This window comes from Marmota flaviventris, chromosome 4 (genome assembly GCF_047511675.1).
Source record: "Marmota flaviventris isolate mMarFla1 chromosome 4, mMarFla1.hap1, whole genome shotgun sequence".
Lineage (NCBI taxonomy): Eukaryota > Metazoa > Chordata > Mammalia > Rodentia > Sciuridae > Marmota > Marmota flaviventris.
In genome coordinates, this window is record NC_092501.1 from 163,830,636 (window position 1) to 163,856,265 (window position 25,630).

The window sequence follows — 25,630 nt, forward strand, 5'->3', positions numbered from 1 at the left end:
GAACATTTCTCCTCCTGTGTATGATTCTTCACTCTCTTTTCCTAGCTGTTTGTTTTTCAAGTACTATTTCAATTTGTTCTGTTTGTGCATAATAATGACATCTAGGAGAAAAATGTAATTTACAATCCTGGATATTGAGATTTAATGAAAATGGCTTATAATAGCTTATCTTCAACTGCCTTTAGGCAGCTGTTGTGGATTTGTGCCAGAAGAGCTGGGCACCGAGTCCAGGGTGACTTCTGGTCTCCTTTACAGGGATGGGTGGTGGGAGGGCTGGGCTGCACAGGAACCTTCTTTAGGGAGCTCAGGTCTTGAGTGGCACCCGGAAAGCCACAGTCATATGACTCAGAGCCTGTGACCTGTCCTGACCTCCTCACCTTGCCGTGGTGACAGGACGCGCTGACTCACCGGTGTTTGAACTGAGATCCTGCCAGCGCACCTGTCACAGGAGAAGAGAACAATTAACTCCCATCAAGGCTTGTTTTTGCTAAGGGATTATTTTGAATGTCGAACTTAACCCGGGCAAGTTCCATGTAATTAAAAAAAAAAAAAGAAAGCTGGAATGTTGCTTAAAGGTGATTCTCCGTAACTTCATGATGTAATAAAATGTCCACTCATCCCCACATTTTAGCCAGGCAAAGCTTGAAGTTACTCCCAAGACAAAAACCGGAGGCAGGAAGCACTTGGACCTACTTTTAAGGGCTGTTTTTAATAATGTACGTGAGAGTCACAGGGTGTGACCATGAATGGCTCACTTAACCAGGAGCCAGGTGCCATGCACGGTGCCACGTGCCCGAGCTCCGTAACCAGCAGAGTGCGTGCTGGCATCTGCACTGGACAGCGAGGAGCTGCAGACCGAGGTGTCACCCAGGAGCCAGACCCGAATCCAGTCCCACTGTCTCCGTGACAACCGTTGCCTCTACACCCTTGTGTCAGTGACATTTTAAAGAAAATGAAAGGGAAAGCACAAGGTCAGCGTTTGCTTGTGTGTGGCCCTATTTGAAAGTGGTTCAGCAGAACTAATGACATTCTAGCATTTGTCACCCTTAGCTACTGTGAACAACAATTCCGCATCACGTTCGTGGCCAGGAGCATGATAAAGACGTTTGCACTGGCAGCCAGTGTTACCTCGTCTCGAGTTAATAACCCAGCAGCTCTAGAAGGGCAGGCCGGCCTCTGCAGAGGGCCAGGTGAGTTCCGCTGTGCCAGGAGAACAGGCAGAGGGCCGGCACTGGCTCTCCTGCTTCCTGACGCTTCTGAGCCACGAGGGCCCAAAAGACAAGAGACTGGAGATTCGTGGACCTCACACCCATGCTCTGCCTGTGTCGTGAGTCTTCCAAACCCTACAGGAGCATCATGACCATCCGAATCTATTCATAAGTTGAACATTACTGTAGAGAGTCCTGACTCACATCTCCCCTTGCCGCAGTCTGGCTGGGCACAAATCACGAGCCACTTAAGCAGGAACAAACTTTATTTCTGAACTCCACCAGCACACTCCACACACGCTCCCCGGGAACTCTCCCGAACGCCACGCGGCTCCTCCAGGAACCACCAACCGGAAATCCCTCCTCCGGCACTTCCCCAACCAAGGCAAACTCTTCAGGAATCCCTGGGAGAGCTCAACCAGAACTCAATGGGAACTCCGCAAGAACTCAAAAGTCATCACCTTAATGGCTCGCTGGCGTCACCTCTCAACCACTACTTCTGGCAAAAATGCCATGCGTCATCCCGACTCAGACTCGGCTGTGGCCCTCAACATCCCCTGGGGCAAAAGACTTTCTCTCTCTCAGTTTGAAATGCTTTGTCTTTCTATACCCTCTGAGCAGAAAAAAAAATGGAATTCTCCTAGGGTGTGAAAACTTGCCCTTATCTAATCCCAAGTGGTGATGATGGCGTCAGTAACATTCAAACTGCATGAGTGGGTACCAGTCCCTGTCTCTCCAAGAGTGCTGTCCAGTTCAGCGAGGTGGGCATGTGTTCATGGGGATGGGGGTTGAAACTGGAGAACTCGTGCCTACCTGAGATCCTGTGATGACGCTTGGGGTTTACATGTGTGCACAGGAAGCTAAAGTCACATCTGGCCCCATGGGAATTCGGACTCGGAAGCTGATGCTGTGTTTTCTGGGCAGTCCATGGCTGTCTCTGAGATCGTGTGGGAAGCATGGGGGAACCCTGACACCCTCGTCCGTTGGCCCTGAGTTTACGAAGGGGCTGGACGCATCGTCACACTGTGTCCACGGCCAGTCCAGGACCAGGTGCCTCTTCGTGCTGCAGATGCCCAACAGCCTCCTGCTCACCTCTGGTTACCAAGTCACGTGCTGGGGCACAAGAGCCAGGGTTTGTCTGGGTCTCTCTAAACACCACTTTTCTGCCTTTCACACACTGGACTGGGTGAAGGAAGCCACAGGAGGCCTGTGACCCCTAAAGGCCCTGATTACACTTGGCTGCCTCCGTGTGGGGGAGGGGGATCTGGGAGGAATGGGGATCACAGGGCATGTGACCCTGAGAGCCAGTAGGCTGAGCCATCCCTGTTGTTAGCTGTCTCCGCCTCCAGGACAGGCGTTTTGGGAAGGAGGCCTGGAGAAGGCTCGCGCAGGGCAGTGGGGGCCCTGGACCAGGCAGATAGCTAAGGGCACGGGGTCCTCTCTGTGCGGCATTGCAGACACAGAGGGTGGAGGAGGCGGGGGGAGCTTGACCCCACACTCCAGAGTCCGGCTCGTAGCCAGCCCCTCCATTGGACCTTCTGCCCTCGCTTCCCCAGGGACGCCATGCTTCTTGTCGAAAGCTCTCCACTGCCACGTATTCTCTCTGTATTCTACCTTCCTAATTCCCTTCTCTCCCTTGCATCCCAGAATTTAGGCCAAGCCCCTTGGGCTTCTCCATCTTTGGCTTGTGGTGGGATTCAGCCACGTAGTGACCCCACAGTGACCTTCTCATCGCTGAGCAGACGTGCCTTTTGTATTTGACATGAATCATTCCTGTTCCAGATCTTCCCCAGCCAGCATTTGTGTACTTGATTCAGGGACCTAAGTCTGGCACCACCACACAGGGGCTACCATTTCATTTGCTAGACTATTTTTGTTGTTGCTCCGATGCTGGTGTCTCTTACTATCAAGCTGCTTTGGCCACAGGAAGAGGCCCCAGAGAATCTTTGATACAGCAAAGGGCTTCGAGGTCCTCCCCCATCAGGTTAGGGCAGAGTCAGGAGTAACATATGTTTGCACCCACAAGAAGTTCACACAGATGGGATGTGGCCTTGTCAGTCTGCCCAGCCGAGCGCTCCACACTAGGTGTGCAGAGCATCCTGAGAAGACGCACCATGGGATGGAGGCTGAGAGGCTGTGGGATGACGGAGTGCAGCTCCTCCCTGCGTGGCTCCTTCCAGGGTACCATCTCATCGGGACTCCAGAAACACCTCAGCAGCGCTGTGCTTCCTGAGTCAGGGGAAGTCAGTGGTGCTTCCTGCCTCCCTACGCCACAGAACAGCTTCCTCTCTGCGAATAAAACTTACTGATGGGTGCTTGGTAGAGTTGCCCTCACCCCGTGGGCTGCAGGATCTGAGGAGACTTAGGAGAACCTCTGTGAAGGTCAGGCGACAGGATCCTGCAGCCCGCAGGGTGAGGAGGGTGGTTCCGCCAAGCACCCATCAGCCCTGATCAGCAAGTGCGGAAAGTCGGGAGCATGGCCCCACTGGCAGGGAGTCGGAGCGACCCGCTTGCTGATTTGCAGGTGCTGTGTGTTCTGTTGTTCGGTCTCGGTGTTTCCAGATGAGCACCTCCGTGTTGCTCAAAGAGGAGAGCAGACTCGATTGGCGGAGACCACGGGGCTGCTCTGTTGCCCCCCAGGGCATGAGCCAGTCGGTGGCACCCTGAAGTCTCTGGTCTAACTCCTTGTTAACTCAAATCAGCCTGTACATGGCCGCGTGTCCTGTGGCATCTCTCTGGACTCTGTCTCTGGAGACTAAAGAATACCGGGACCTGGGGGCAGGTGTCCTGTGGAATACCCTCCCATGGAGGAGAGAACCCTTTAGCTGTCCAGCTCAATGGTTTCTAGGGCCAGCAATGTCCTCTCTTTCCCCATGTCACCCTTAAAACATAGACTCTTGCCCAGTGAGTAGGCTGAAGGCCTCGTAAGCTCTGAGGGTCAGGTTGCAGGTGCCCAGGACATGTGTGCGCAGGAACACTGAGGAGAGAGAGGCTGGTTTTCAGTTGATCTGAAAGCAGAAGTCAGTGTATTTCCTCTTAAGAAATGAAGAGATTATTTCTCCTCAGTATAAATCCAGAATTAAGAGTGGTCTTAGGTTGTATGAAGATATCTGAGCTATCTGTAAATGTAGATGGATCACGTGTGTGTGTGTGTGTGTGTGTGTGTGTGTGTGTGTGACTGACAGACGGAGATCAGTAATAACTAAAGCAGTAAAACATGGCAAACAAGTATCCTTCAATCTGCTCAGGAAATGGATCATGGACCTCACTACAGCTCCATATTTTGACAAATTTAAGCACTAAACACTTCTCTGCTTACTTGGGGAATATTACTAGAAATGGCTAATCCAGAGCATTAGGCTTTAGGTAGACTAAGCTGACACTTTCATCTGGAATAAAGCACCCGTGGCGTCAGCATCAATAGGAGACACCGGGTGGCCTTGCCCGGGCGTTGTTCTGCCATTGCCAGTGACCCACCACGTGCCCAGGTCTGCATCATACCTGTGTGGCATCCAGAGGCAGAGAAGAGCAGCAGAGCAGCATGGAACAGCTTGTCCTGCGCGTGATGCAGCGTCTGGCCAGTTTAAATGATTCATGGTACACAGACCAGCACACGGTGATGATGGATCATTTCTTTTTATTGTCTCTTCCATCAAATGCATCTGCTCAGTAAAATGATCCATGAGTTGAACCTGTAAGCCCTCACCACAAAATTCCTGCCTCCTGATAATGCAGAAAAGTGCATTAAAGAGAAAAAGAAGCCCAAAATACTACGAACAGCAGAGAAGGCTTGTAAGTGATAGAGGAGGTGAGGTGGCAGGATGGCGGTATTGCGGGTAGTTCTGCTGGGAATCCCACTGGGCAGCCTAGAATTTGGATGTTTTCACCCACGACCTAGGAAGGGTTGTTTTAGTATGTTCTGCTCAGCTTGGGCCCCTCCCTGTCTTGCTGTGGGCCAGGAAGCTTGGCTGGTGCCCAGGGTGTCCCTCAGGCTGCAGGATCTCAGGGTGCACAGCTCCAGGGCGGGGCTCTGGCAGGGTGCACCTGCTTCCTCAAGTCTGGGTGGGCCCTGAGGAGAGCAAATCTGCCTCAGTGAAAAGGAGCCCAGCAGGAACGGTCACAGCCAATGGCAGGAGGTAGGACCTAGGGACAGCTGGCCTGAAGTCACATGACAGACCATGCCCTGGGCTTGCGGTGTGTCCAGTTCCACTCCCAGTGAACATCAGGTAGTCAGGGGGGAGAGTGCCCTCCACTCTTCTGGGACTTGGATTTGTTTTATGATTCCTCCTTCATTGTTTCAAGTAGTAATTTTATTATTTGGCTATTTATTCTCTGCCTTACATAATGTAATGATTATTACAAGCACCTTTACTCTTCAGCGTCTGCATGACTTCTAAGTTCACCTTCCCTAGACAAGGAGTTGTTTTTAATGTGTGAAGAATCCCCAGGATTATAAAAACCCTAAGAAAAGTGCTGATGAAAGTAAGCGCACTGCAGAACCTTAGCGTTTCATCGCCCTGCCCCTGAACGTGGCGTTCTATTTCAGATGATCACTATCGAACACACTCCGGCATTTCAGAATTTAAATCAACCAAAACGCATTTTAAATCTTGATTTGCCTTCTTGGACTTAATTGAATGATCATTGTTATTCTGTATACTACTGTTCAATGCAGTATTAGTATTATGCATTCTGAACATCTATCATACACAATAGATTTTGTCTTTGTGCCTCACTCTGTCTTTCTGGCTGGTTTGTTTGATCTCGCTCTCTGGACAGGTCCTCTGCCTCCTCCATCTTTGAATCCCACTAAGCACAATTCTTGGCAGATACAGAAACTCAGCAGTCTTCCTCTCTTGACTGAAGCTGTCCTTCTTAAAACTGAACAGTGAATACCAACAAAAGCTCGAAGCCGTGTTGCTCACAAGCGTACCTTTGCTCAAGCTTATTTTAGTAAATCTCTAATTCATACAAGCAGCATAGACTGCTTACCTCTGTTCTAGCAATTCCCATCATCCAGATTTTTTTTTGAAGCCTCCCTAGTAGTGAGCAGCAGGAGGTGGGAACTGGGAAAGTGTGATTAGGATTAAATTAAATATTTCAAAGCAGAGTTAGTAAATTAAGGAAAAGGTGAGATGACCTGTCTCCTATGTTAAGTATGTCCAGCCAGTGAAAGAAAGAAATATGCTGTCCTCACAGCGCAAGGGTGTGAAAGGAGACCATTTCCACGGATCCCCGTGGTTCAAACAGAAGCAGTGCAGGGTGGGGAGGAAACGAATGGATGGCTGAGAAAACGCTTTCCCTCCCTTGCTGCCTGAACCACAGCTTGTGAGTTGGGCTGCGTCCTGCCGGCAGGCCTGCTGCAAGCAGAATGCTGGGGAATGCCACCATGTTAAGTGCTTCCGCTGTCCTGGCCTGGGCGTCACCGGTGCAGTGCAGGTGTGTATGAGTAACATCATCGATATTGTGAACGTCCACGGTACCTGACCTTCTGGGGTAGATCTGGAGTCCTCTTTGTGTGAAATGTATGCTTGATTCCAGGGAGTGCTGATTTCAATTCCAGCAGACAGAGGTTTCCCATCTGAAGTTGGGGATGTGGGGAGTGAGGTGGATGTTGAGGCTGTTTGCCATTAGTCAATCAGCTGACCCAGTTCTGAGTCAGAGCAATCAGCACGCACCCCATGTGGGGTCCACTGCACTCTGTCCGTCTGACTCGTCTCCTCCTGGCTCCTCTCTCCCAATCACTGCATCCAGACTCCTGCTCCAAGCAGTGCATGGGATAGGGGCCTTGCATGGGTGACGAGGGGACCCTTATTCCTAAACAGCGGACATCCCCCGCTCATGTGTCTGAGGGAGGCAGGTGAAATGCGCCCACGCAATGGTACTTGACACAGAAGACGGTGGCCCTCAGCCTTTGCCTTCCTTTGTGTCACTTAACTCCTCCTTTAAGTTTTGGATTCCCTAACACATCCAAAATAAAGAGCTACTAATTTAAAACTTGGTGATTTTACAAGCTGCTGTTTTCATAACAGCTGAGGTTCATTGCTAACTCTGAAGTGTTTGATGTCTTAACTATAAATATTGAAATTACCAGAAGCAGAAGATTAGAGTAAAAGATGCCATCGGGGGGTTGTTGTAATGTCTAAAGAGTCCACAAGACGGTGGATCCATTCACATGTATTTCCAAGGACATAAATGTTGTCTTACACATTTGAAAATTGAAAATAAACTTGACATTGAAGGTACATCTGAGCATAAGAATAACTTTCTTTACAATTTTATGTTATTGAAATCTTTAATAATTGGAATTGGTTTAGACAACTACAGTTTTTCCCTAAATAAGAGTCATATTGAGTAGTAGTAGTAGTAGTAGAAATAGTCATTGGGTAACTCAGTCTCTGGCCAGAAAATTATTTTATTTTCTAGGTATTTCAGAATATCAGTTTCCAGGGTATATGAGGAACAATTTTAAGCAATGTTAATTTGTTCTTCTGAGTTGACATACATGTTCCATCCTACTGGTCTGGAGGAGTCCAAATCCATCTTTTGTGAAACAGTCTTAAATATCTTGCTGTAATCCAGAGCCTTTTTGAGTGACTGGCAGCTTCAGCACATTCATGTTCAACTTGTATGGATTTCACATCTTAGCATCTCTAAATTAGAATATCTCATCCTAACCTGAGGCACATCATTCTGACATTTCCTGATATTAAGTTTTCAGAATTTGTGACTTTCAGATAATTTTTCATTGTAAACGTACAGTGACATTTTGGTGGTATGCTGGTATTTTTCTAATGTAGAAGTGGTTTTGATCTAAAGGCACAATACAGGGCCAGGGCTGAGGCTCCTGGAGTGTGTGGGTGGGTGTGGGTGGATGGAGGTGAGAAGATCAGAAGCCTTCGGGTGCTGCAGTGAGGTCAGGAAGCCAGGCCTGCTGCTGGGGATCATGGAGGGAGGCGGCCCCCAGGTCACGGAGAATGAAGACCTGCCCCCTCAGGTAATTTCCATGAAGTGCAGCAGAAGAAAGATGTTTGCCCATTGATTGTGGGTATTTGAGTCGATGAAATTGGAAGAAAAGAGAGAGAAATAGGGTAGATGATAGAATGTTTTGAAAGGAAAATAAAAAATTTTTTGGACCTACCTGATGAAACAGGTTGTTTGAGCCAGGTACAGTGGAGCACACCTGTGATCACAGTGACTTGGGAGGCTGAGGCAGTAGGGTTATAATTTAGAGGCCAATCTCAGCAACTTAGGGAGAAACTGTCTCAAAAAAAAAAAAAGAAAGAAAGAAAAACTAATAAAGGATTGGGATGTAGCTCAGTGGTAAAGCACCCCTGGGTTCAATCCCCAAATCCCCATTACCAAAAAAAAAAATAAGAAGTAACTTCATATACCAACAGCCAGGTACTTTTCACACAGCGCCCACTCCTTGAACACTTGCTGCAAGGTCCAGGGTGTGTCCCAGGTGAAACCGTTCAGCAGCGCAGCCCTGATGGGTGTCTATCCGGAAATGGTGACGACTCTGAATCCAGTACCCTATGATTTCTACATGCTGCAGAAGTCCTGGCATAGATGGAACCTCAGCCCATGTGTAGGATGTAAGGTGTGGGGGCCCGTCCTTCCTCAGTGTCTTGGACACTTCTGACAACACCCGGACAGCTATGGCCTCTGAGGAGGGGCTCAGCACCTGGAGCACCCCCTGCCGGCCACAGCCTGCTGGTACATGCAGAGCGTGGGAGGTGGCCTGGTGTGAAGGGAGAAAACTCAGCCCTCCCCAGGCCTTGTTAAAGGGACCCCACCATCATCAAAGCCAGGCCAGTTCCACAGATCCTGAGCACAGCCTGCTCTTTCTCCTTTTCACTGACCACTCCTCTAAGTATGCACAGCTCTTCATGAGAGACTCCATGAGGAGGAAGCAGGGCCCTTCCTCTGGCAGAAGGAACCACGACTGGACATAAGTCCAGGTGGGTGTACACCTGGCTTCAGCCCCCAACCTTGTCCAGGGCCAGAGAGCACAGCCATACCTCCTGTCCACCAGAGGTCACCCAGTCACTCACTTTCAAGGGACACATAATTGACCATAACAAGGTCACTGTTTGCAGGATGGAGAGTTGAGGACCAGCTTCACCAGATGTTTTGGAGAAATGTTCTGTCTGATGGGAAAAATGCAGATAAATTCTTCTGGGAATGTCACAAGCCCCTAAGTCGGAATGTGAATCCTGTTCTTTTCCTGGGGACCATTGGCAGGGCTTTCTCTTTCCAAACAAAATGGCACATGGCTAATAGACCAATATTTTCATTGGTGGAGATTTATGTATCTAAACCTGTGATTAATAAAAAGTCGTATTGACCTTCCACTGGGAGGGATTCAAAATCAGCTAATATGTTCCAGGTTGTTCAATAACAATAAAGAAAAGAATTTTCTTTTGAGGAGCAGGGTGGGGTGCAGGGGCAAGGGCTTGCCCTGCCGTGGGCTTGGCACTCTGTGCTGGCCTCCTGCGTGCTGGCCTCCTGGTTGGCCTGACCTGTTTTTTTTTTTTTTTTTTTTTTTTTGCTTACATGTGAAACATCAAGTAAAAGGCAGCTTTGCCACAGTGGAGAAGACGTTGTGCTGTTGTATTCACAGGGCAGGTAAAAACAGAGCAAAAGATAGTATTTAGAGTCTGTGCACAGGCCTGTGCAGGTTTGTTTTTGAGGGAATAATATGATCATTTATTTCTGTTTGAGCCTCCAATCTCTGTGGACCGTAGGTATACATGCAGGCTGAACAACACTGAGTCCACAGACAGCTGCTGCTGTTTTAATGTGCCCGGTACCACCCTGAGATGGTGTGGGCAGAGAGAGGACACAGGCCTTGAGATTTGATGACAGTGTTTTCTGCAAACCATCATTGTTTGTGCTTGGTATTCACATCAGATCACCGCTATCCTGAATTCCAAGTCCTCAGAGGGTGCCACAGGCCGTGCAGCAGCATTTTAATTTGCTCTTCTGCACCGTGTATAGAAGAGTCCCAGCGTGGACTCTTCAGCTAACAAGGGGAAGCTCTCCTGTGATTTACTGAGGGACTTACTGTGATTTATCAACTCTACCCATATGTTCTTAGACAGCGTAAGAAATTTATTCCAGAACCTGTTTACCTTACCACAAGCAAAGCACGTGCACACGTGCACACACACACACACACACACACACACACACTCACAGCCCACATGCACATGGGAATTATTTTGGCGATATAACTGACCTGCTTAGGATATCATCAGCATGCCCTTTGTTGTTAGGACAGTGAGTTAACTGGAATAATGGAATAGCTGATTATAAATAGTGCATGGTCAACAATTGTAGTTGCTGGCCAACTTTAAGCAAATTTAATTTGTAATGAAAACATTTTCTTATTAGATGCCTAAGTAGAATTTCTCACAATTTTAACATGTATTCATCTATATATATATATTTTTATTTTCCTGTAAGAGATAGCAAGAAGAAATGTTGGGTAAAGGTGTGCATATTTTTAATATTAATCTATAAAAATTACATTTGTAAACTTAGCTGAAAGAAAGCACCATCAGATTTCATGATGAGAAAAGGGGATGAGAACTGAGAAAACTATATAAAATCACATTAAACTAATGAGTGAGTTCATCAGGTCTAAGGAGACAAGCTTAGTGCACAGAATCAATTGCAAATATTAACTACTATGAATTAACATCAAACATGTGGAAATCAAACTTAAAAACATTATACCCTTCCCAGATCCTCCAAGAAAGTGAACTGTTCAGATGTACACTTAGCAACATATTTACAGAATTTGTATGCTACAAATTACAAAAAACTGATGAGCGAAATCAAAGAGACATACCATGTTCATGGATTGGAAAACTCAATATAGCAACAATATCTGTATCCCCGAGATAATTTATAAAGTCAATTTCCTATTGAAATCTTCACAACGTTAAGACACATAAATAATATCTTCTAAAATTTATGTGTAAAGACACAGGCCTGGAATAGCTAAAATAATCTTGAAAGAAGAATAAATCAGAGGAATCAGTCTACCCAGGTTAAGACGTATCATGTGGCTACAGTGATCCTGATCGCATGGTATTGGTCAGCAGACAGACACACGCATAAGGAGAGCTGGACAGAGACTACAGGAATGGATTCACACAAATATTGCCCACTTGATTTTTGACAAGTGCAGAGCAATCCACGTGAGGAAAGAGAGCCTTTGGCAGAAGGTGCTGGCTCAGTTGCACATCCATGGCCAAAATAGAAACAGGACAGAAATAACAAAAGCAAAGCAAAAAAAACCTCACACCTTATATAAAAAATTGGAATATATCATGGACTTACAGGTAAAACATAATGCTCTACAAAATTTACAAATGGGAAGAAGGGAATCTTTGGGATCTAGGACAAGGCAAGAAGTTGACACCAAACACAAGAACCCTACCAGAAAAAAAATGGATACATTGTATTACATAATATAAAGCTTTTATTCTTCAGAAAACTCCATTAAGAGGATTAAAAGGCAAGCTGTATCCTGGGAGAAAATATTGCAAACCACATATTTAACAAAGGACAGAGGTTTAAGATGGAAAAAGAAGTCTCCAAAATCAACAGCAGGAAAAACTTCATTTTAAAACCATGAGCAAATGACCTGAAGACAAGAAGAGGTATTTCACAAAAGAGGGGATGCAGAGGCCACACACTCACAGGAGAGGGGACTCAGAGGCCTCACGCACATAAGAGAAGGACATGCTAAGCCAGTGACATGGCTGATGTGACTGGTACAGCCGCGGTTCCTGGCGAGACTGTGGGGAGATTGCAGCCCTCTGCATTGCTGGTGGACGCAGGGGAGCGCAGCCACGCTGGACAGGAGTTTGGATTCCTCATAAAACTGTGCAGCTACCACATGAGCCAGCTCTCACCCCGCCCCGCCCCCCCCCCCCAGCATTTGTCCCAGAGAAATAACGTTGTGTTTGCACAAACACCTGTGCATGCATGTCCATTGTGGCTTTATTTATAACAGTCTCAAACTAGAGAGAAGCTTGATGTCCCCAGATGCCAAATAGTTACCCTAAAACGTCCAGTCTGCAGCAGGCTGCCCAGGGAAGCACTTGGTTCACACAACCGCCTGGGCAAGTCTCCAAGGGACTGTGTTCCCATTTTTGTGAAATTCATACTTTTATAAGTCTTTTTATTTCTTTTTCTATGTGATATCCATTGGTTTTTAGAAGAATTTATTAATGTGGATAAGACCAAAAATTTTTTAAAAGGCTCATGTGCACTTTGTTGGTTTTCTTGGGACTCATTTACTAGTTCATGGAGAGACACAAACACCAGAGCTCCATGATGTAGGGTGGACTCAGGGACAGTACAACTGTGCACAGTCACAGAGGTAGCAGAGACCTGGGTGGTGCTGAGGCCTGTGTGACCGTCACCATGAGGGAAAGCCAACGGGGTTGGATGAGCTCCCTCCACGGGGCCAGCTTCCTCCCTTCCTCTCTCCCTCTCCTTCCTTCCTTTCCTTCCTCTTTTGTTTTCCCACTGCTCCCTACGTATTAAACACCTGCTGAATACACACATTGTCAGGTGATACTTTTTATATCAATTAGGAATTTCCTGTCATCTATGGCTTTAAGAACACAGACATTTTTTTTTTCCTCTAGAATATGCCTCAAGAATTAATGACTGTCCCTAAATAGTTAATTGATGTCTGGAGAGAAAGAATGAACAAAAATAAATAAATGAGTAGGGGATCACAGTTGGGTGGGCAGGTTTTTGCTGAGATGGCCTCAGAAGTCTCCTTTCAGTCACCAAATGAACTGGACATTTAAGGTCAGGAACTTCTTTTCACTTATTAAAAGAAATGGCTGTGTGCTTCGTAGCAGTGACTCTGAATGTGTATAGAATTGCCCTCCGGACACCCCCCCTCCCCAGTACTTTCCATGCTCTTTCTGCGACTGGTGCTGACCCTCGGCGGGGAGCAGCCACAGGCTCTTGCCACATCCCCCTCCCCAGCCCTGTCCCCACAGGAACCTTGTGACTGAGCCTCGGGGTTCTAGGGTCAGGAAGGCCCTGTGCTGGTTGATCATGAGCTGTGCGACCTTGAGGAGCTCCCCTTCCCTGGCAGGTCACATGGTGAAATGATCACTGTTTTGCAAGTCACTGTGATGCCTGGGAAAGTGCCACAGTCTCGCAGAGGAGGACTTGGAACTTCAAGGGATATTAGTTCCTGCCGCGGTTCTCTCAGAGTATAATTAGTCAAGCTGAGTGAACCGAGCCTCAGTTTTTCTCCATATACGCCCTGTGCTAATCCTTCACCCCTTGGCAGAAACACCTAGAGCCTCCCCCCAGCTAGCCAATGTTATCAAAAGAAAGCAACAGATGCCCTTAAGGTGACCCGTTCTGGTATTTCTGACTCTGGACACTGAGATACTTCTGTTGCCAAATAGTAGTGTTTCTTGTCACTGTGAATTAAAAGGAGATGATTAAAATGCAGATGGTTTATGCTGCAGGTGTGAGACTTTGATTCTCAAATAACAAAGAAGACATGGAGCGTTGAGTCTTAGGGTTTGGATACATCTTGAGACCACAGGTCAGCAAAACAGAAAACCCTGGTCAGATGATGAAGGGTGACTTGATACCACTGTGCTACGATGCTGTGCGGCATGAAGTTGGCATAGTCACAGCTGGAATCCGGAAGCCTCTGGCCGTAGTCCACACCATCCTGCCTATCTGGAGTGACAGACATCTGCAGAGGCCACTCTAACACTGCACACGTGAATCAGCTTTCAGGCGCTTCCTGGGGCAAAGCCGTCAAGTGAGAGCTACGGTCTTCTATCTATTTATTAGTTTTATCTGAGAATAAGCTAAAAGTGAGTTCTTTGGAATAAGATGTTCTCCATTGCTGGTAGCATTTGTTTCTCAGAATGCTCCTTCATTTCACTTGGCTTGGTTATTCGACAAAGAGCTTCATTGACGTCCGGGCACGTGGACTAAAAGTCCCTGTTGTGGACAGTAGTCTGTCCAGGGAGCAGTCCTGTGCCGTGTGTGTTTGGAATTCTGAATGCAGAGCGTGTCGGCCTCTTAACAAGGTACCCACAGAATCATCATGACGCACCAAGTGAAGAGTGTTATTACTCTATTTCTTTTAATCCATGTTTACTTCATCTTTCAGATATTAAAATAAAGGTTTAAATGTTTCTAGAAAGAATCAACTCTTTTGATTCTCAGTTTCATTATTTTTCCATGAATATTTTCCCAATGTTTTTGCCCTTATGCAAAGTTTCATGGTGAATAATTGTAAAGGGGGACAATAGTGCCTTTAATCTCCAAAATATAAGTGTATAATTTTTTTCATGACATTCACATTTTAAAATATAATTTGATGCTGATAATTAAGACATGTATTTCAGTTGAAATCGTCTCAAATGCTATGAGCAGCAGAAAAAAATTTCATTTTTTAATATTTTTTTCTTTTGTACCAGGAACTAAATCCAGGGGCACTTCACCACTGAGCCACATCCCTAGCCCTTTTTATTTTTTATTTATTTTTTTTAATTTTGAGACAGGGTCTCTCTAAGGTGTTTAAGGCCTTGCTAAGTTGCTGACGCTGGCTTTGAACTTGTGATCTTCCTGCCTCAGCCTCCTGAGCCACTGGGACTTTAGGTGTGCAACATGTTGCCTAAAAAGACTTTTTTTCTTTTTCTTTTTATCATCATTATGCCAACCAGTTTTCCTCCTGCAGAGGAAGGTGCTTCACCCCATATGAAAACATCCTTCCTTCCATGAGGCAAACCCTCTTTGCCTGTTCTCCTTCTGGTCCACTTCATGCCTAGAGCCTGCCTGTAACTGCAGCATGGACTTCGCGTGGCTGCTTCTCCCAGAACCAGGAACACGTCTGCTGCGGTACTCGCGCCCCACATGGGACAGGGCACAGCCGCTGCTCCTCCTGTACCACACTGCAGGGAGCCCAGGAGGAGCATACTGGGTTATTTCTTAGGGAATTTCAGAGAAACGGTGGCCGTTGAACTTTTAACTCCACAGTTAGAGGAGCCAGTTGCTCTGTGATCACCCCCAATATGATGTTAACCTCACAGTGATCAAGGGTGGCATCCGACAGAGGCATGGAAGAAGCCTCCCTTTGACGCGCGTTGTGTCTGAGGTGGCATTATGGAAACATGGTGTTTGGCTCAGAAACTGCCAGAGCTGAATGTGGGTAGCTGTAGGGAGCAGATGGAGTGCTTTATCCCCATCAGAGGTATCACCATTGTGTGTGTGTGTGTGTGTGTGTGTGTGTGTGTGAGTATGAGTATGCATGGATGTGTGTGTGCGAGTGCAAGTAGGAGTATGAGTGAAAGTGTGATATGTGCACAAGTGTGTTTTAGTGTTTGAGCAACAGGAGAGCATGTTAGGGTGAATGTGTGTGAGTGAATGTGTATGAGAGAGAGTGTTTGGTGTGTGCATGATTGTGTGTGTACATGAGTGTTAGTGGATAAATGTATAAGTGTGCATAGGTACATAAGTGTGAGTGTGCCTGTGAGTGCATGTTTGTGTCAGTGTCTGAGAGTATATGAGTGTGAATTGAATGTGTTTGTGTGTTAGTGTGTACATGAGTATGTGTGCATCAGTGTTTGAGAGTGAGTTTGGGTGTAAGCATGTGCTTACACATCAATGTGCATGTAAATGCAAATATGTGTGTGTGAGTATGTGTGTATGTGTATGCATGTGTGAAAATGTTTGTGTTTTGTATCCATGAGTGTGTCAGAGTATGTGAGTATGTGTGAGTGTATTAGAATGTGTGACTTTGTGTGCATGACTATGAGTGTGTTAGTGTGTTTGTGGGTTTTGTGAGTGTGCACATGTCTGTATGTGTGATAGTATATGAGCGTATAGGAATGTGTTTGAGCATGTGAGTAGGAATCAGTATTTGTGAATGAATATGTGCATGCACTGGGGTATGTGCATGAGTGTATTTGTGTGTGATAATTTGAATGGGAGTGTGTGTATGAATGCACCATTTGTTCCTGTTCTGCGGCCCTGTCCGCAGACCACGGCTCCTCCTGACTGTTCCTGCCTGGCTCCCTGCTCTCTGCTCACCAGGGTCGGTCACGCCTGGATCACCTGCTACCCTTAGCTGTCTCATCTCTTTCCAGGTGACCGCCCACCAGTGTGCAAGAACGCTCCTGACACTCCAAGCTGGTGTGCCTCTTTTCTGTCCCCAGGCTTCAGAGCTCCCATCCCTCCGGAACCTGCCTGAGACTCTTGTGCAGGGTGTACACAGCTCTGGCGCTTCTCCAACCTAGCAGCCCCTGGCCGTCACACGTTAGAGTGCAAGTGCAGACTCTGTGCTCCCCATGCACCACGCCCACAACGCTGTGTGTCTTCATACTGTTGTATCCCAGGTCAGCCTTACGGCCTCTGTGCTTGGCCAGTCCTGCTCATGCGCTGCTCTTTGGAACCGGAGCCCACCCCTCCCAAGCGTTTCCTCATTGTCCACATCTGGGTCCTGCTGCCTCCCTACGCTCAGGCACTGTGCCGTCCTCCTTTTCCCCACCTGCCCACCGCCATCTTTGCTGCCCCTGGGTATGTCGTGTTTCACAGTTGAGGTCCCAGGAAGGATTCCTTCACCTTCACGTAGTCCTCAGCTGCCTGCTGTTTCCTATATTTGGTAGGTGATTCATATATGTTTGTTGAATGAAAGGAATAAATTAATGAATTAATCAATACCTTATAATTAAAAGGTACCGACAAGAAGAAACGTGAGAGTAAGTTAAGTCTCTTTAATGCACATATTAATTACAATGCATATGATAGTGCCTGCTGGATTCTGTATGAAGAGCACTGAGTACTTGGAACTTTCTCCTTTCACAAGGCAGGGTGCAGCTAAGGTGAGAGTCACGTCACGCAGTTCAGTTATGTTCTGGTACAGCCAGAACCGGCTTTCTTCCTTTCCTGAAACAGCATGTGCTGTTACGTACTGAAAGCTTTGTAAACACGCCAGTACACAATGTCCAGGCGATTTCCATTATTATGGAGACCAAATATGGCTGAAGTGTCTTCCAACCACTCGAGTTTCACTCCAGGCCAAGCCCTAATGCCGTGTCTTTGTCCCAACAGGTACTTGAACCACACCACACGGGAAGATGTGTCCACAGCAGAGCGCTCTCTGAACAGGGAGAAGTTCGCGGTTTTGAAACAAGCTCTGAATGTTGTTGGCTTCAGCGCTGTGGTGAGTGCTACTGTGTGTTTCATGGAGTGAACCTCCCTCCACCAGCCCAGGCGTCCACTCAGAGGCATTTCTCGACCCCATTAGGTTCCAGATATTGCTGTAGACACCAGTGGCCTAGCAGAGCGCAGATTCTCTTGCCCCCAGCGCTCACTAGAGGGTCAGGAGACAAAGGAGACGTGGATGGTGGCAGGCACTAGGAACCGTGGACAGAGTGGGACAAGAGAGGGCACACTGTCAAGATGGTGGCCAAGGAGCCCTGTCCATGTCCAGAACAGATCCAGCATCCCTGCCCGCCAACCTACCCAAGAACTGTGGATTGAGCAGCTGCCCACCGCTCAGAATCACTGAGGAACAATGTGGGCACTTTAAAATAAATGTCTCCTCAGACAACAGAAAACTTTATTCTTAAATACCAAGTCGAAGAGCTGCCCATTTTCACGGAAAAGCCGCAGCCTGCCGCTGCGACACACGCGTCCCACATCAGTGCTGGTGTCCCCATTGGTTGGTGGGCACAGTGTGGTGGCTGGGAGCCTGTGTGGCTGTGGGGTGCTTGAAGTGAGGTCAAGGAGGTGAAGAAAGGACTTTAAGTGATTCCTTCTTTTAATTAATTTAAGTGAAAGAACCGTATGTGGTTAGTGGTCCCTGAACCGAGCGGCCCTGGTCTAGGGAGTCAGAGACGTGACGTGAGCTGAGCCTTGGGGGACACCCTCAGAGGCCCCGACCTGACCTCTGGTTCCCGGGTGTGTTTTCTGCATGCCCTTATGTTTTGGACTTTGGCCAAGTCCTCAGAAACGAGGAGTGTGAGGTTGCTGGGGTATGCCCGGAGTCCCCCGATTCCGTCACCCACGTAAATGCCATCTGTCTGTCTGAAGCCAGTGTGTGGACTCATGCGGGCCTGTCTTTCCCCTGACCACAGGTGTGGCTGATCGGTGGTGTGGGAGGGGGTGGAAGAGCACCCGGGAAGGGCCAGGATTGGACTGTGGAATCCTTGCGGGCTCCTGGCCCGGCCCCACCTGCTCACCACAGAGACGGGCTGAGCCGAGCCTCTGTCTGGGTAGGGCTGGCCGGCAGCGCCACAGTCAGGCCGCGCGGGCCCTCTGCCCTCCTCTGCAGTCTCCTCTGCCTTCCCTGGCTCCAGCCGCTCGCACGGTCCTGTCCTCTGGCTGCTGCTGCTGTTTTGTTTCCCTCCCTTCATGCCTGAGATGCCCACCTCCCCTATAGGAAAAGGGGGCACAGACAGGGGCAGGGAGCCGTTCTGCCTAAAGACCAGTTGCTTGGAAACAGGACTTTGAAAATCCGTGATTGATCCTCAAAGGCAGGGCAGGCAAAATACACCCGCTGGCCCAGGTAGCTAACAGAGAATCGGGCAGCCTTTTTGGTAAAAGACATGTATATTTTAACAAAAGACATGAAATGCACCTCTTCGTCGTGATCCTTTAAAGTGACTTGAATGGGGACAGTTATTTCACTTAGGAGGGATATATAATTTCCCTTACCAGTCAAAGGACAGTGTTTCTGGGCTGAGCACCTGGGGTCAAAACGTGTCAGGCACCATGGTCCCCAGAGTTTTGTGCATAGAGGTGCCTCCACCTCCGCCCTGTGTCCCCAGTGGCCGCAGGGCAGCAGGGGACCATTACTGAACACAGACACAGCCTAGCAGCCTCCCTCCCCCAGAGGGCCTGATTTCTCCCTCTGTCTCGGAACTCACCACCTCACAGTGGGCACCACAGGTGGCACCCACAGCTCTGTCTCCACCCTGAAGGGAAAGACCCTTGAGGACAGTGCACATTCTTCTTGTCTGTCGATCCAGAGGCGTCCACTCTGCAGGCTCCAGGACACTAATGAAGAGTCATCAGAATTAATGAAAAGGGAAACCGCTGTAGGAGAGTTTCATAGGCTGGAAAATGCTATTCCAGGAAGCAAGATGAATTAAATCGGAAGCCCTGAGTTGGGGTTTAGGGTCAGTAAACATGTTTTTGGGTGACGACCATGATCACAGAGTGGTGAGCCTGGAGAGTATCAAGGTCACCCCATGCTCTCGTGCTCCAGATGATCTGAAATCATGGCTTTCCGTGAAAACCGAGCGTTTTGAAAGAAAATCACGGAACCCCAGGGATGCTGATGCTTTGATCTGTGTTTGTAGGTCAAAGAGATTGTTGGTAGGACGCCTTCCGTGTGGGCATGACAGGAGCTTACTCCTGAATTAGGAAACTGAGAACTAAGGGGCCCTGGCCTCTGCCCTGGGGCTCAGCCTCTTCCACTGTGGACAGCATCGTGCTAAAGACTGGGTGCTCTAGGGAAGCATCCCTTACTGCAGCTCTTTCTTGATTTTCCATTCTTGCCACAAAACGCCTTTCCTCACTCAAACCCCAGGTGTCCGTCTTCCTTCTGCAGAAGGGGGGTTCTCAGAGCTCCCCTCAGCACACTCTTTCTTCCTGAGCCTCCTGCTCAGGCAGTTGGGGCCCACGTCTGTGTGTTCCCTGGTTTTCCTTAAGATGCCTTGAAGCACAACCAGCCACTTGTTTCTCTAGCTCTGTAACCACCACCTCAGTTTGTGTCACGGGGAGGGAAGGAGGAACGGCTGCCGCAGAGTGGGCTCCTGAGGAGGGCAGCCACAGTGCCGCCCAGCTGGGCCCACTGGCCTTGGCAGGCTGCTGGCCTTGGCAGGCCGGAGTCTGCCTTAGAGGACCCTAGTGAAGTCTGACCTCACAAGTGACGCCCAGCCAGTGAGACCTCAGCACAGAACATTCATGTTTGGGTGTGACAGTTATCAGAAGCCCTCGATTTATATCAGAATAGCACTTTCTCACTGTCTTATGTCTCCGGAACAGAAACATTGATTTAGAGGAAATGTGCATTGAGCCATGAGATGGTGATTTTGAGGCAGACATTGGTGGTTCTTCCACCAAACATTTAGAATCTGATGCCACAATCCCATGAACAGAGGCCACACCCCTTTTGTACCCTCTGAGACTTTTAAAGGATCTGTGTTTCAGTCTTTCCTCTAAGCAAGACTGTCGGTGCTCTCTATCTGTAAACTGTGCAGGAGGTGGAGAACCTATTTGCTATTCTAGCAGCAATATTGCACCTTGGAGACATCCAGTTCACCGCGCTGACGGACGCTCACTCTGCCTTTGTTTCTGACCTCCAGCTTCTAGAACAAGGTCAGTGGAGTGGTGGGCAGGAACCTCACTTCTGTGCAGTTTTGCCAAGCTGCCAGTAGATGGAGACACAGTACAGAAAAGCCCGTGGCACAGGCCCTTCTCAGGAGTAGGGCTCAATGTGGGGAGCGTCTACTTTGCTTTATGAGTGGCCTGGCTCTGATGGCCAGTGTGTGCTGCAGGGCTCTCTTCCAGCAGCTCTGCTTCTTCCGCACTTACTTGAGTTTACTTTTTATTGTTCATAAGTGTTCTCTGCCTCTAGCTATGGCACCCAGTTTATATGGGGGAGATGTTGGTAGCTAAACATTTTAAACAAGATGTAACGGCTTCCCTTCAAATGCTATCTTTTCTACAATATATGTTTTTTGGCAACTTTGTCTTAGTAGGAGACCTTGCCAAAAATTTCTCTCATCTTTGAAATGACCTTTCTAGTCACCCCCACTTAAAAAAAAATTACCATAAAACTAAAGGAGCCTATCTTCACTATATCAAAGTGATCTAGTGAAGAATATGGAGAAAACAATTCATCACTATCTGTGAGAACAGCAATGCCACCAGACCTGTTATGATTTCATGCGCAGAGCCACAAGAACTTAGAGACGAGTTGATTTCTTTAAGATGTTTCTCTGGTTGAATTTGGCAATTACAGTAGTAGTTACTTTTCTTTAATACGTGTGTTCTCATGTGTCTATGTAAAGATGTTCTCTACATATAAATGTTCTGAGTATCAAACATACACTAACTTGAGTTTTATAATACGGCTTCAATTTCAGTGGCTGGAATGTTACAAGTGTCCACAGACGAGTTGGCCTCTGCCTTGACCACGGACATCCAGTATCTTAAAGGTAAAGTTTTCTGTACTCGGACTTTCATCCTGGTGCAACTCAAACATAGAGCCCAAATACAGCTTGGCCTGTGCCCCCTGGGTGAAGCTGATCCTGGGATTGAGTGCCTGTTTGGCCTCTGGATGTGACTGCATTGTAAACCCTGTGCTCCCGGGAGAGAGCACAGGGTCACCCCTTCTGGTCAATCCATCAGCTTAGAAAGACAATGCTGTCAACCCAAAAGGATTGATCCCCATCAAATGTGGACCCCTGCATGTGTGAGGTCACACTGCCCTCCTAAGTGGGGGCGGCTACCTTTCCTTTTCCTCCTGGGCCATACATGGCTGCCCCTTACTGGGCATTGATGGCCATAGCATGGTGCCAAGTGCTTCTCCGAGATGATCACAGATGGGCATAACTGTTTCCATTTTAACTACAGATGATGGGAATAAGATTCAAAGAAGTTAAATAGCTTTGAATACCAAATGGCTAGTGAATAAAAGCTGGGGTGAGGACCTCAGCCTCCTTGGCTCCCAGATAGCTGTTGAGTGCTCTCTGCTGCCTGGGCCCCCGCTCATAGGCCAGGAGCCCACCCTCCTGCCTGGGAGCTGGTTAGTCAAGGCCTGCTTTCCTGGCCATTTCTTGGTTTCCCATGAAGCAGAAGCCTCTGAGGCCAAGGATCCTGGCCCAGCGGAGCCCTGCCGTCACACCTCCTATTCTCTGTGTTTTAGGAGACTTGATAATACGACGACACACTATACAGATTGCTGAATTTTACCGTGACCTCCTGGCCAAGTCCCTGTACGGCCGCCTGTTTGGCTTCCTGGTGAACACCGTGAACTGTTGCCTGCACAGTCCCGAGGAGCAGGAGCACAGAAGGTAGGTACCAGGCGGCCACCCGCTCTGCTCCTGCTGCAGGAGACTGCCAGGCTCTGCTGTGACAGATGCTCCCTGGTACAGTGTGCCAGTTCCTTCTAACAAGTCCCTTTACTTGAAGGTCTTAGGGATTGTTCTTTAGAGGTGCGGACCCTCCCTTCCCACCCACACACCTGTTGAAGGGCTGAGTCACCTGGTAGGCACAGATGTGCCCACGCACTCTCTGGAGTGAAGGTACACAGGCCTTTCGCTCCAAGAAATGTCAAGGTTCTATGAACCTAGGAGACCGTCTCAGGGTACCTGCAGCTCTGGTGTGTGAGTAGTCCAGATCTCTCTCAGAACTATTCAGTGGTGTGCGTAATTCCTCCTCTTCTTTCTCTACTTGGATTATTTGACAAGGGTCTCTGAGGTAACCATCTTGGCTCATGCCCCTAATCATCTTTAAGCAGAGGCTTTTCAAGGCCATTTGATCATCTAAAAAATTATAGATTTCCATGGCATCTTGTCAATAGAAAACTTTGTTACTGTTCTTGCCACTGATAATGACCTTGAGCAAACAATTAAAAGGAGAATTACATCAAGCAGTCTTCACAGTGTGCTTGTCTTTGAATGAAACCCTCTGAGAATTTTCTTTTTGTCCACTAGGCTGCTTTACCAAATTCCTGACAACTGCTGGCTTCACAAGTTTATTGGAAAACATTAAAACAACAACATATTAATGGGAAAGTTCTCAAGTAAATGTGGATATCTCAAAAAAGGTTTCAAGTTCAAGGGGATACTACATTCTTATTAAAATGTGCACATTTAAAATCCCACTGCACATTGATCAGTGTATTCAATACATGGCCTGTGGTTTAGGGTAGCTGTGGAATAATCTATATTTCAGCAGAAATACCCTAGTGTTCTGTGTGATGAGGACTCCAAAGTTTGCTGTTATTTCAGTTATTTGTGATTTTCCTTTATGATGATTATTCATAGAATGTTACTTATGTGCTAAATTTGCCAAATGAAACTTGCATAAAATTATTAGCAGCCTTGCTGAAGTTGTCATTGGGAAATTAATATGAAATTATTATATAAATGCAGCTGTACATAGAAACTTTCATAAAATTTCCATTTGACATTTAAATTTTACAGAGCCTTGTATTTATGTAATTAGAAATATTTATACATGGTCTAGACATTTGAAGAAGTATGTGCATGCATGCAAACCCTCCGAAATGTAAACATAAATGAAGAAAAACATGATTTCCCTTCAGTGGGAAATTTGCTAAACCAAAAGGAATGAGTGCAGGAATTAATGGGGAAATATAAGTAAATTAACATCTGCTGTGTGTAACTTCTTAGAGGGAATCCTAGTTGGAGTCATGACTCCTATTTTCCCCATTCTCCCTCTTCTGTGGGTCGCCCAAACTTGGATCTGTATCCACAAATAATGCAAGGAAAGGTTGTATTTGCCGCAGTCTGGCTGGGCACAAAATAACCAAGCCACCACAAAGCCTTGTAGATTCAAACAGCAACTCTTTATTCCCGAACTCGCACCAACTCTACACGCACATTCTGGGAAAAATACACTCCCTCCACCGGGCTCTGCATAACAATACTCTCAGAACCCCGAGAGAACTCAACAGGAACTCAAGGAGCAGGCGCCTGAGGCAGCAGGATACGCCCTATTCCCAGCAGGATCCACCCTAAACCTGGAGCCACCCTAATCCCTGAGCAGGGTCACCTTTCAACCAAAAATGCCATGCGTCATTCCTACTTGGCTATGGCTCTCAACATCTCCCCCCTTCTGTTTAATTAAGCAACAAGCAATGTGGCTTAGGGACCGTGCCTGGTAGGTTGTCCAATTCAACATATGGTCCTTACCCGTCATCGGATGATCTGACCTCTAGGCGTCAGCCTCCTGTCTTAGGTTGGTACCACTGCAATTGGATCATACCCGTCACTGACTACCGGTCCAGCATACAGCCATACTTGTGGATAGGCCTGTGCACCAGTGGTGGGGGGGGGGGGTGAGGTTCTTTGCCTCACCTCTGTTGGCCCCCCAATTTGGCCTTGGTGCCAGTGGGGGGGTGAGGTTCTTTGCCTCACCTCTGTTGGCCCCCAAATTTTAGACTATCACTAGTAGAAGGGAGGAGGATACAGAAATGCCACGACACCAAGCCAATTGATGGCTCCTTTGAAAAATTGTACCACCGGTGACACCATCAGCAAAGATACGCCAGCACTACCACAATTCGCTGCACCAACAGATAGTTCACAATGCATACAAGTGATACATAGTCCAGGCAAGTTCTGCAAGCAGTTCAAAGCGGAGGAATCTATCAATATGTCCATTTCCTCCCAAAGTAAATCGACTCCTTGATTGAGCATTACTTGTTGAGTTATTATTCATTGATGCATCAGTTTATACAGTTTACTGTGATAGCTATCATAGAAGCTGTAGTTTGGTTTATCTTTGTCTTCACTGGCACTGGGATGAAGATAGGAATTCTGGCAATGATGCTAAAAAGAAATTATGTAACATTCCAACAGGTACTAAGAAAACAATTTTCTGAACAATTTACATTATCCTGAACAGAATGATTAAGTATAATGAAAATGAAAGATGAAAGTAAACAAACAGATCTGTTAACCTCCTTATTTGTACACATATTAAAACAATTTTCAACAGCTGTTTACCCAATCTAAATTAAACCATTAAAATCACGTGAATAAAAAAAATTCGGATCCATTTATACATGAGCGCTCCTCATATATGATCTATGGACATACGCACATACAGACATACAACACAAAACAGAAGTGTGCACACATAACATACCACACTTAAGACAATAGTAAAGGCCTTGTAGCTTTACACAGGTGAAATCTCCATTGCAATGTTTAAAAACTCCACAGTCAAAAAATAAAACTGATCAGAAAAACATTAACCTAGGTCTGTATGAGCTCAAAAAATAAAATAGAACTTTATGATGTGGGAAAAGGCAATAATAAAATAGATATTGAAAAAAGCATCCTGATTAATCACTGTCGCAACACGGGAAACCTCACCTGGCCCGGACACGGACAGGATTGACAGATTGATAGCTCTTTCTCGATTCCGTGGGTTGTGGTGCATGGCCGTTCTCAGTTGGTTAGAGCTTGGTGCTGATAACGCCAAGGTGGCGGGTTCGTTCCCCGTTCCCCGTACGGGCCACCAAATGCCGCAGTCTGTCTGGGCACAAAATAACCAAGCCACCACAAAGCCTTGTAGATTCAAACAGCAACTCTTTATTCCCGAACTCGCACCGACACTCTACACGCACGTTCTGGGAAAAA

General features: G+C 47.2%; 1 protein-coding gene across 1 annotated transcript in view; it reads left to right on the forward strand.

Annotated features, from left to right (window-relative positions):
- Myo16 (myosin XVI) overlaps positions 1-25,630 on the forward strand; it is a 403,324-nt gene that overhangs the window by 189,466 nt on the left and 188,228 nt on the right. Inside the window, exons 16-19 of the mRNA XM_027938777.3 lie at positions 17,334-17,445; positions 20,492-20,609; positions 21,380-21,451; positions 22,162-22,309. Of these exons, the coding sequence (XP_027794578.3) occupies positions 17,334-17,445; positions 20,492-20,609; positions 21,380-21,451; positions 22,162-22,309 (450 nt within the window). The remainder of the gene's footprint in view (positions 1-17,333; positions 17,446-20,491; positions 20,610-21,379; positions 21,452-22,161; positions 22,310-25,630) is intronic.